The 12,062-nt window shown below is 53.4% G+C and overlaps 1 protein-coding gene across 6 annotated transcripts; it reads left to right on the forward strand.

Annotated features, from left to right (window-relative positions):
• The first annotated feature begins 1,033 nt into the window (after positions 1–1,033).
• On the forward strand, positions 1,034–6,105 carry LOC145538023 (ral guanine nucleotide dissociation stimulator-like). 6 transcript variants are annotated; one of them, XM_081569286.1, is made up of 8 exons: positions 1,034–1,346; positions 1,438–1,535; positions 1,759–1,995; positions 2,237–2,519; positions 3,152–3,345; positions 3,964–4,023; positions 4,950–5,143; positions 5,423–6,105. In XM_081569286.1, exons 5-8 carry the CDS (start codon positions 3,341–3,343, stop codon positions 5,623–5,625), a joined length of 462 nt encoding a protein of 153 aa, XP_081425412.1. In that variant the 5' UTR covers positions 1,034–1,346; positions 1,438–1,535; positions 1,759–1,995; positions 2,237–2,519; positions 3,152–3,340; the 3' UTR covers positions 5,626–6,105. The 6 variants fall into 6 exon arrangements, with proteins under 6 accessions (XP_081425412.1, XP_081425410.1, XP_081425411.1 ...); XM_081569284.1 differs by having other exon boundaries at positions 2,409–2,519; XM_081569285.1 differs by having other exon boundaries at positions 1,790–1,995.
• Positions 6,106–12,062: the final 5,957 nt, after the last annotated feature.

Genomic DNA, 12,062 nt, shown 5'->3' on the forward strand with positions numbered 1-12,062 from the left:
TGTCCAGTTTTGCCAGCATCATTGATTGCAGAGCCTGTCCTTACCTGCCTTTTATATTTTTGGCTTGTTTGTTGGTGGAGAAGGGAATGGCAAACCGCTTGAGTGTTCTTGCCTTGAGAATCCCATGAACAGTATGAAAGGCAAAAAGATATGATACGGAAAGATGAACTCCAGGGTAGGTAAGTGCTCAGTATGCCACTGGAGAAGAATGGAAAAATAACTCCAGAGAGAAAGAAGAGATGGAGCGAAAGCGAAAACGACGCCCGGTTCTGGATGTGGCTGGTGATGCAAGTAAATCCCGATGTTATGAAGAACAATATTGCATGAGAACCTGGAATGTTAGGTCCATGAATCAAGGTAAATTGGAAGTGGCCAAACAGGAGATGGCAAGAGTGGACGTCGACATTTTAGGAATCAGTGAACTACAATGGACTGGAATGGGTGAATTTAATTCAAATGAACATTACATCTGCTACTGTGGGCAAGAATCCCTTGGAAGAAATGGAGTAGCCCTCATAGTCAACCAAAGGGTCTGAAATGCTGTACTTGGGTGCAATCTCAAAACTGACCGAGTTATTTAAGGACAGGAACATAAAGCCACAACAGATGAGACGGTCAAGTCTGTGTGGCAGATGACAGGCTGCGAGCACCAGTTTGTCCCTGGGCCTCTGTGTGTCCAGTCTGAGATGCTGAGCCTGCTGGGCTGTGAGCCCCGTGAAGGCAGCTGTGTCATCACGGCCTGCACTATGGTGATGGGTGTGGACAGTGGGGCCAGACTATGTGAGTCTGTCATCCCAGCTGCAGCCCCTGCCACCTTTAAGGCCTTGTGTCACAGGGTCTTGACCTCCTTGGCCAAAGGTGAAACCCTTCTCATCAGGTTTGCTGTGGAAATGAGAAACTCTCAGATCTTAGGAAGCTGTTGCTTATCCCGCCTTACACGGCAGTTTTCTTCTGGCCTACCAGAGTGAGCCCTGGGTTCCACACACACACGCTCACTCACACTGACATTTAATAAGCACTGTGGGACGAGATCCGGAGAAGGCAATGGCAACCCACTCCAGTACTCTTGCCTGGAAAATCCCATGGATGGAGGAGCCTGGTAGGCTATAGTCCATGGGGTCGCAAAGAGTCAGACATGACGGTGCGACTTCACTTTCACTTTTCACTTTCATTCATTGGAGAAGGAAATGGCAACCCACTCCAGTGTTCTTGCCTGAAGAATTCCAGGGACCTGGGAGCTTGGTGGGCTGCCGTGTGTGGGGTCACACAGAGTCGGATACGACTGAACCGACATAGCACAGCAGCGGCAGTGGGATGAGAACAGAAGAGGAACAAACATGGGAGAGGTAATTGGGGGACAAGAAAAGAGACTGGAGGCACTGCCTGCATGGGACACAGCTCCCACATGTTCCAGGGTTTTTCCCACCTCTGTCTCAGGACATCCCTAGATATCCACGTGGGCATAATCCTCGTGTGCACGTGAGGACACGGACAGGCCTTGAGAGACACAAGGACTCATCCAGGATGGAGAAGAGGTAGGAATGAGGAGGCGAGCCTGGACCCAGGTCTGCCTACCCAGAGCTGCACATAGACCCTGCCCGGGAGCTGTGTGGAGGGCTGTGTGGTGCAACTGTGTGAGAACCGGGGCTGCGTGGATGAGGGGTGAGCGGTCAGTATCCCGAGGGCTATATGTACAGGTGTCAACTGTCAGTTCAAGGAGGGGACCCCCGGGTGGTGAAGTCACTTCCTTGTCGGCAGACCCTAACAGAACTCGGAACCCTGTAACCAGGCAGCCACGTTCTAGTAACAGCGCCACAGCCAGTTGGGGCTCACTTGGCTGGAGAGACTTGATCCAGAAGGATGTTCTCCCGCTGTGTCTCGACTGACCAGGGCTTCTGCTTCAGGAAACCCTGGAGGGAGAGGTTTTTCAGATGTTTCAGGCGGTTCAGCGCTCAACCTGGATGCCTCTGGTCCTTTAGCAGGAGGTCCCCAAAGGTAACAGCAGGCAACCTAGAGGTGGCCCCACCAGGCCTGGCCGCCACCGGGAGCCCTCCCTGGGCAGCGCCAGCTGCCCTCATCTCCAGGTGTGGGGAAGTGGGACTTGAGGGGAGGTTCTCCCTCTGGGCAGGAACAGGTTGGTGGGCACATCGTGACCTGGTGGTCCGATCACCATCACACCTGAGGACAGGCTGGCAGTGGGGAAAGAGGATCCCTGAGGTGCTCTTCTCTGTGCCAGTGTGGATCCAAGGCCCTCAGGCGGTCGGGTGTCTTCTTCCTCGGTGGAGGTCTGTGCAGAGAGTGGTGGGCATGTGTCTGGAGGGGAGAGGTCTGCGGGTCCAAGAAGCACCAGAGACAGCTGGCCGGTGGCCTGAGACTTTCTGCCTGGCTGGCGGGCACTGTGTTCACAGGGCTCCTCCCGAGACTGCGGACAGGCGCCGGTCTACGGAGCCCCCTGCTCCATCTCCCCGCACGAGGAACGGGAGGCCCAGAGCAGCAACAGAGCCCAGGGCGGGCAGAGGGTGAGTGCCAGCCGGGAGGAGACCCTCCAGCCAGGAAGTTCCGGGTCCCAGAGCCACCCTGGCGCTCCCCTGGGTCCCTCCTAGAGGCCTGCTCCCAAAGGAACCTGGGAGTGTCAGGTGTGCGACACGCCCTCGCGGCCTAGGCCCTGAGGTGTCCAGATGCAAAATCACTGTTTACGTCCATGTGGGAATCTCGGAAGGAGATTGTGAAAGGATTTCACTTGATGTTCCCCAAGGAGCCTTTCCACATGTTTCTACAGTGTATCCTGTATTAACTCCATCCCCACGTATCCATGTGGGCCTGAGAACCCTGATGCCTCTCACCCCAGGATCAGCCCCTGTCACCCCAGTTCTCACCCCCAAAATGGGATGTGTTGGTCACCACCACAGGGGACGCAGTTAACACGCGGGGAGCTGTCCAGTACAAACTGCCCCGAGACGCTAACACACGTAACCGTGGCCCTTTGCCAGTTCACTCGTGATGCCAAGACGTTTATTCTGTGGAGGGCACTCCTGGCCCTCCCCTTGCCATGATTCCCGAGGCTTGGGGCCTCAGTCTGAGCTCCAGCCCCGGCCTTCCTGTAGTCCTTGGTGCGGCCTCTGACTCTTGTCTCTTCCTCGTTCCACCCCAGGGGGAAAATGTGTCCCCAGGGGACAGGAATGAGCCCTGCAGGGTGTGGAGCGTGCAGAGACGCAGACTGGAGACGTTGGTGGGCAACCTGGTGCCTGCCTTCCTGGGCGGTGACCCCTCCTACCTCCCCAGATTCCTGGGTACCTACAGGGCTTTTGGCAGCCCTTAGCAGGTGCTGGACCTTCTCTTCATGAGGTGAGCACTTCCCCTCCCCCACTGGGGACTCGGGGGGACCCGGTCCCCTTCCAGCTGTGAGTGGTGGGAATGGCTCTCCACCTCTCTGAGCCCCAGTGGCCCCCTCTGCACCCAGAGGGTAAAGGGAGGAGCCGCCCCCAGGGTGTCTGTGGGGACTACGTGGGTGCGTCCTGGAAAGGGCTTTCTGGGCGCCTGGAGCCCTGTTAAGGCTGTGGTTGTGCTGAGTCATCTCGTTCCTCCTCCCTTCGAGGAAGCCTATGTCTCGGTGGTCTCTGAGCCTTTGACTTTGTCCCAAAGCGTTTTCCCAATTGCAAGGTGAGGTGTGAGAGGTGCCCTGCCCTGGGGCATTGAGACCAGGGCTCCCTGGGAGTGATGAGTGGCGCCCCAGGCACTTGGATGGGGCCGGTTGGGCTCATTCGCTCTTGAAATATAAAGGAAGGCGCATGAGATGCAGGCACTTTTCTGGGAAAACCATCATGTAATGCATGGAGCAGACAGCAGTCCTGCCCCCCAGGGCATCAGTTCTCTCGGTGAGGGGGAGAAGCCTGTCACACTAGCCATCACATGTGGGGCGTGTCTCCAGTACTGACCATGTGACGCCTCCCTGGCCTCCTGTAGGTACGGATGCATCCTCCCGTACTGCGATGCGGATGGTGGAGCCCTGCAGCAGCTGAAAATGTGAGTGGATTTTGATTCAAGAGGGACTGACTCCCTTCCCCAGAGAACTGCCCGGAGTCTTGGGGTTTCTGAATGGGCAGGGCTGGCAGAATCCTGGATCCCACATAGCTTCTGGTTCCCCCTGGGGGCCGAGGTCTAGGGGGCTTCTCGTGCAAAACAGGAAAGGAGGCCAAGAGAGCTGTGGAGGTGTCTGGCGTGCTGTAAGCAGCCTCTGGGAGGTCAGAGTTCAGAGTCTGCCCCATGAGAGTCTACAACCCTCGCCTGTCCATCCCAGTCCTGCCTCTACCCCCGATCCTGGGACCCAGAACGCAAAGTGTGGAGAGCATCCTGCTGACCGTGTGCTGGAACCTCAGCGGGTGCTCAGGGGACCCGTGACACTCGGGACAGCTGAGTCCTCGCTGGTGAAGGATGAGTGTCAGTGGTGGCAGGAGACGCAGGCGCGTCCCTAGCGGACGAGGCAGCCTGTAGATGTAGGAGGTAAATCTGAGGTGCTATGAGGCCCGCAGGAAGCCTGGGTAGATGACAGAGTCTGTGTGTACCCTCCTGGGCCAGATCCTCCTGGGACCCCTACGTGTTCCCGAGATGCAGAGACCAGAGTAGATGCCCTGCCTGCCCTCGCAGTGGTGACAGCAGGGGGAGGGGCGGGGCAAGGGACAGTACGCTGAGCCAGGCTGCCGTGAAGAAGCGGACAGATGGTGACACCGTGGATCAAGGGCTGGCACTTGAGCAGGCTGGTTGGCGGCCCCGCCCCTGTGTCCAGGCCTCCTCTGCCTGTTCTGCCAGGTGAGATGAGCCGTGGAGGAGAACTGACCTCTGGATGGGCAGAGGCAGAAGGCGCAGAGGCCCAGGTCCCCACAGGGCAGCCCTGGAGTGCAGTGTGCCGGGAAGGCCAGGTCTCTGACTGCTACCCACGTGACTCCCCCCAGGGCCATGTCCTCCATCCTGAGCACCTGGCTGCACCTTTACCCTGAAGATTTCCAGCAGCCCCCAGAATTTCCCTGCCTCAAGATGCTCCTGGCTTACATAGAGCTCAACATGCCTGCCTCGGACCTGGAGCAGCGAGCCCGCCATCTCCTGGCACAGCTGGAGACCCTGGAGCCCACTGAGGCAGAGGGGCATGGTGAGGAGGACTCGGGCTGGGTGAGGAGGACGGGGCCGAATAAGGAAGGGAGGGGGCTGGGCCACACAGAGCAGAGCCTTCTGAGGCTGGAACTAGGCCAGGAGCATTGAGGAAGCTCCTCAGATGACTATTCCCCTGGACTGCAGCCTGGGAAGGCTTCCTGGGGTTAGGGGGCATCTTGGATTGAGATTTCAGGGCTAAGCAGCGAGTAGGTTCCTGTCTTTGGGATGCATGCACAAGCAGTCTTACTGACAGCGCTTTCTCTTCTGGGAGATACAGCCCCCGCTGGAGAAGCAGCTCTGGAAACATCACCAAACCTAGAGCCAGCAGCACCCCTAGTAACTGCCACAGCTCCACAGTTAGAGCAGACTGAAAGCCCAGCTCCTACTGAAGGTCAAGCTCTACATCATGTAACCATGCCAGCTCCAAACCCAGAGCCGCAGCATACTCATGCTGTGGCTCTCAATGAAGCGAGGAAGTGAGGAAAAGCACCTCCAGGCTCGACTTCTAGATGCAGAGAACGTGCAAGAAGCAGCCCTCTTCCTCATTCCGATCTTCAATCACCCACAAATCCTGTGCCCGCGCTGCTTCTGCAGCCTCAGTCCCCAGGCTTAAGCCATCGTCGGCCAGGGCACTGCCTTGGCTCTGGAGCTCCTTCGTGCTTTGCAGTCAGCTGTGGCTCCGGTGTTATCCACCTGTGGTTCTAGAGACCCCAACAGACCCAGCTCTTCTGGCAGCTGAGGCGCTGGAGCCAGCTCCTCCCCTAATATCCCTGGAGCTGCTCCCAGATCGTCAGCAAGCCTCGCCTGGGAAAGGCAGATGGTGTGCTGCCCCAATGCCTGCACCAGCCCTGGAGCCTGTCTCTTCACCCCTATAATTCCCTCTCTTAACCTGTGTTTTGGTTTTTTTAGTACATGTATAAACTTACTTTTTCTATGAAATAAACTTAGATAGAAATTGAATTCTTTGACTTTTTCAATTGTGTGTGTGAGCGGCATGGAGACCATTCACGACGATCCATGAACACGTCTGTTCTCTATTGCACAGCATCTGCGTCCTATTTGACGACGAATAATCCTGCAGTCTGGGAGAGCAGTGCATGCGACTCTCCCCTCATCTGTTGATGGACATGGGGACTATGTTCCCCTTTGGGCTCTTGTGCCTAGTGCTGCTCTGAACCCTTGTGTGCAGGCTTGTGACTTTGTGTGTGTGCTACTTCCGGGTATTGTCGTAGGAGTGGAATGTGGGTGTCGACTGAATACCATGTAGTCAACTTTTGGAGGCCCTGTGGCAGGAGTGTTCCATTAGTGTTTCCATTTCCGCTTCTTCATCAGTGTTGCAGTTTCCTCTCTGCCACACATTTCCCCCGCCTGGTCCCTCATTCTGGGAAGCCGCCTCTGAGGAGGCCTTGTGGCCCTCCCCTGAATGAAGCGGCTCGTGTCTCAGCTGAGTCCACAGCCTCAAACCCCTGGGAGACACTGGCAGAGGCCTGCGGCTGAGTCGTGGTCCGTTCCTGCACCAACGACAGTGTGACATCCAGCCTGTGGTCATCGCCTTGCTTCTGCTGGATCTGTCACCACCCCAGACCCACTCCCCCTCTGACCCCCATGCCCTAGTCTCACTTCTTCTGACGTTAGTGCGAGTGTCGTGTATATTTGTGTGGACGCCCAGAGACATCTGATCCAGATGAGTGGGGATGTTCTGGGGTTCTTGGCTCTCTAATTCCCAAAGCCAAGCCAGGGTGTGTGGTGCAGCCCTAGCCTAGGGTGGCCTGAGACTCTGCCCCTGCTCCGGGCCCGGGGTTTCCCCACTCCTATCTGGGCTTCAGTTTTCCAAATGTACAGTGACCCGTTAAGCAAGGGGCGCTCAAAGCCTGCACACCGTCTGCCCAGCCTCCCAGAGCTCTGGGTGCTTTACGGCTGGGTGACAGAAGCAATCCTAGGCCTCCCTAGTAGTTGGAAGGCACCCCTCAATGGCTCTGTGGGCCTCTCTTTGCTGCGGCGAGGGAGAGGGTTCAGACTCACTTAACTTTGTGCACTGAAGGATAAGGAGCGTTTCCCCAAGAACGGCTGAGGCACTGTGACTGATGGAAGATGACTTTGACGTGGACCACGTGCAAGAATGTGATGTGCAGAATAGACGGGCAATCTTTACTCATGGTACTTACGCGAGGAGATGTCTCCGAAACGGGGATTGTCACGTTACAGTTCACACGGTGTTTTAACAGAAGTAATCTATTCCTTGATATTACATATTGTAGTTTAGAGGACAACTGAAATAATAATGTTTGGCTCATGCAGATCAGTATCATCACGGAAGCGGATCGGGCCAAGTGTGGTCCAGGGGCCTCAGTAAACACAGACTAAGTTGCCCTGTGGTCTAAGAGGAAATCGACTGATTGGCCCCCTCAGTTTTCATGACCCAGGGTTCCTCAGGTGTAATTACCCCAGGAGCTTGTGCGGGGAGCCCCAAACACCTTCAGTCCTGACTGCCTTGTAAGTCCAATCCCTGGGGCCTATGCCTCGGAGGGCAGCCTTCTGCAGTGTGGACGTCTGCAGGCTGGGCCTGAAGCCAGTGGCGGCTTCGATGCCTGAGAGCAATTCTCGCAGGTGTCCCCGCTTTCTACGGTAACAGCAAGTCTGTTCCTTTCCGCCTGGATCCCTGTGGGCGTTTTTCTCCGGCTGGTTCAGAGTGGAGGTGAGAGCCATTGCTGGCACTTCCGTCTTTCCTGGTCTTTTCCTGACTCTTGTCCTCTACCTCCCTGCCATTATAAAGTGTCTGAACCTGTCGCAACAGGTTATCTAAGACTGATTTGGTCCATACGCCTGTTGTAGTAGCTTCCTGCGGATATCTGGAGCCCACCGAGTGAGAAATCTATCTTTTGAGATCATTCCTCCCTCTGCACTTTCGGGATCCATCTCAGTGAATCTGCGAAAGGCTCCTGTAGTCTATCTAGGTATTTACCAGGAGCTTCCTTCTCTCCCTGTCCTGTGTTTGCCCACTTGGCATCGTTTAACGTCTTAGAGCGCACTCGCTGGAGTCCTGACAAAGTGACTCTGATCGCATCTTCCTTTAGCCATGTTCGAATCCCAGTGTGATTCTGTTGTGGGGGAGTCTGATTCCTAGTAGGGAAGGCGGCTATCTCAGCCTCTGCCTCTTCTGAGGATCCCTTACCAAGCCATCCATCCCCATATGCAATGCCTGCACGGGGTCCCCCTGCTGGGCAACCTGCTGCCACTGGCCTACATGAAGGAACTCAGCGGAGCTCCCCTCATAGTTAGTTTACTTGCAAACATTCATGCCGAGGAAAAGCAGCCAGATACAGAACTATTTCATTTCTGAAGAAAACAGGTCAGAGATTGCTTGGGGATGGGTGGGAGGCGTGGCTGACAAGGGGCATGAAGCAAGCTTGGGCAGCCGTCTGTATGTCTTGATCTTAATTCAGCTAAAGCTTTTCTGGGTATATACACGTGTCCAAACTTACTGAACTGTACACTTTAGGCATGTGGGTTTTTGTGTTGTTTGAAACCTCATCTGTACATCCATGAAGCTGTGAATAAAGCAGCACAGAGGGAAGGATATGAAGCATAGATTTCCCCAGTCGGTGCTGAGAGGTGAGGCCCCTGGTGCTATGGAAAGTCCATACCCCTGGTCCCCCATGCCGGGTGTCCGCTGGACCCCCAGGGGAATTGTCCTTCGCGCAAGGGTGCCAGGAATTCTCAGGCTCTGGAAATGGCAAACCCTCGTATGAAATGGGTGGTAGCTGAGAAGGAGCTTTCTCTCCTCTTGACCAAACCATCATCAGGTGAAGTCTTGGATTTTTCAAGTGTTTCCTACGAGTCCATGAAGGGTAACTACTATGTACCATGGGTTTATCACAAGTTTCTCCGTGAAGGAGCCTTCTCAGCCCCCAGCATCTTAGATCATTGGATTAATTGGGAAAAAGCTAAGTGGATGGGTAAGATGGCTCCTCCAGGTGATTCATGTTACTGCAATTAACCCATCAAGGCCCTAGCTCCTGGTTAAAAAGGTGCCTTTCCTACCACGTAAGGCATGCTGCCATTGAAAAACCTTTCTGTAATAGCAAGGGTTGAAAGTCATTGAAAACGCTCTTTGTCTTCGGATTCGGTAAGGTCAGGGGTGTGTTTTGAGATTTACTGAGCGTGGCACTTCCTCCGATGGGAGTTTTTCGAACACTGTCTCTGTTTCTATTTTACTTTAAAAAGCTTTTATATTCTTTGTATGTGGTTGCTTTGAACTCGTTGTCTTATATGGTTGAAAACACATGCTTCTATCCATCACGTACTCTCACCTCATTTCTGCTGTGTTTTTTTTTTTTTCTTTTATGGAGCTGTATTTTTTTTTTTTTAGTAAAACTGGAAAGTTTTTCCTTAAATTTCAAAACTGAAGTTACACACCACATTTTTGTACCTGAGAATGAAGAGAAAATTTTAAACAGTGGAAATGGAGGAGGGATTTAATATGGAAATAGTAAACAATAATAATATAATCGGAATAGAAACAGTATGTTTGATGGAATCAAGTAAATTTTGGTTTGGGAACAGGAAAGTGTAGTCTTTCTATCTGGAAATTAGATGGACTCTTTCAAGCCAATTAAAATGAGCCTATTATGAGTAAGATAAATACTTTTCCGAAAAGAATTATATAAAAGAGAATGTGAAATTTCCTCCCTGTATGCTTAACATGTTAGGCTATATGAGTAAATTTCTGGAAAAAAGACATCATCAAAATTCAATTTTGAAAGGATATGTACATATCTCTATATATGTACTGTATGGCCATATTTCCATTCATCTACTGCTGGACACATAGATTGTTTTTATGTCTTGGCCATTGAAAGCAATGCTGCTATGAATATTGGGATGCGCATATGGGAGGTCAGAGGTCAGAGTCCCCCCCATGAGAGTCTCCAGCCATCGCCTGTCCCTCCCAGTCCTGCCTCTTCCCCCGATCCTGGGACCCAGAACACAAAGTGTGGAGAGCATCCTGCTCACCGTGTGCTGGAACCTCAGCGGGGGTGCTCAGCTGGTGCTCAGGGGTCCCATGACACTCAGGGGACAGCTGAGCCCTCGCTGGTGAAGGATGAGTGTCAGTGGCAGCAGGAGGCGCAGGCACGTCCCTAGTGGACGAGGCAGCCTGTAGATGGAGGAGGTAAATCTGAGGTGTTAGGAGGCCCGCAGGAAGCCCGGGCAGATGACAGAGTCTGTGTGTACCCTCCTGGGCCAGATACTCCTGGGACCCCTATGTGTTCCCGAGATGCAGTGACCAGAGTAGACGCCCTGCCTGCCCTCGGGGTGGTGACAGCCGGGGGAGAGGGAGGGAGGGGGACAGTGTGCTGGGCCAGGCTGCCCTCAGGAAACGGACAGATGGTGACACCGTGGATCAAGAGTTGGCACTTGAGCAGGCTGGTTGGCGACCCTGCCCCTGTGTCCAGGACTCCTCTGCCCGGTCGTCCAGGTGAGATGGGCCGTGGAGGAGAACTGATCTCTGGAGAGGCAGGGGCAAAAGGCGCAGAGGCCCAGGTCCCCACAGGGCGGCCCTGGAGTGCAGTGTGGCGGGAAGGCCAGGTCTCTGACTCTGCTGCCCACGTGACTCCCCCCAGGGTCATGTCCACCATCCTGGGCATTTAGCTGTACCATTACCATGAGGATTTCCACCAGCCCCCAGAATTTCCCTGCCTGAGGATGCTACTGGCTTAAATAGAGCCCAGCATGAGTGACTCAGACCTGGAGCACGGAGTCCGCTATCTTCTGGAACAGCTGGAGACCCTGGAGCCCACTGAGGCAGAGGGGGATGTGAGGAGGACTTGAGGTGGGTGATGGGGGCAAATGAGGATGGCAGGGAGCCATCCGCATGGACCACACAGAGCAGAGCCTTCTGTGGCTGGAGCTGGACCAGGAGCAATGAGGAGGCTCAGATCCCTATTGCCCTGGACTGCAGTCTGGGAAGACTTTCTGGGGCTGGCATGTTTGAGAGATCATTGAGTGGCAGTGAGAAGCTTTCTTTTCTATTTTTGGGAGACATGTGGAGAAGCAGTCCTATGGATGATGTTTTCTCTTCTTGGAACTACAGCAGCAGCTCCAGAACAAGCTCTGGAAACATCTCCAGGCCTGGAGCCAACTACACCTCTACTGCCCACCAGAGCTCCAGAGTGAGAGCAAGTCCATCTTTGGTACTTTTTAAAATGTATACTAACGTGTTTATTCTATGGTATAAAGTCCACTTAAAATAGAATTTAATAGTTTGATTATCTTAGATTGTACCTGTAAATTGCAGTACGTTCATTGACAATGTTACATAACCCTATTAAATGTCTATTTGAGAACATTTGCACTCTTTTCATTGCTACACAACATTCCATTTTGGAAACAGCACATTTGGCTTTCACCTGTTGATGGACATTAGGGTTTTCACCTTTGGGTTCTTCTGAACAACGGTGCTCTGAAATACTTGTGTAAAGGCGTGTGAATATCTGTGTTCACATGCGTTTGGGTATTGATGTAGGAGGGGAACTTTGGGATTGACTGAAAACTGTAGGCTTGTCCTTTTTAGAAACTGCTGAAGGTGTTATATACAGTGGTTGTACTATTTGACAATCCCCCAGAGTTGAGGTGTAGAACCTCTACTTATTCATTTGTATTGCAGTTTCCTCTCTGTCTTTCTCTCTTCCTCGTCCCTCACTCTAGGAAACAAGCCTGTATATTACAAGTTGCTATATGAAGAGGCATCTGTGGCTTAACATTGAGACCATCAGACAGAGGAGCTCTTGGGTCCTGAATCAATGAGTCCACAGCCCCAGACCCCTGGGAGACACTGGCAGAGGCCTCCAGTTGAAGCATGGCCGATTCCTGGTCCACAGATAGTGTGAGATAAGAAATGTTTGTTGCTTAAGTCACTC

Source organism: Giraffa tippelskirchi, chromosome 2 (genome assembly GCF_054371585.1).
Source record: "Giraffa tippelskirchi isolate mGirTip1 chromosome 2, T2T-mGirTip1v1.2.pri, whole genome shotgun sequence".
NCBI classification, from domain to species: domain Eukaryota; kingdom Metazoa; phylum Chordata; class Mammalia; order Artiodactyla; family Giraffidae; genus Giraffa; species Giraffa tippelskirchi.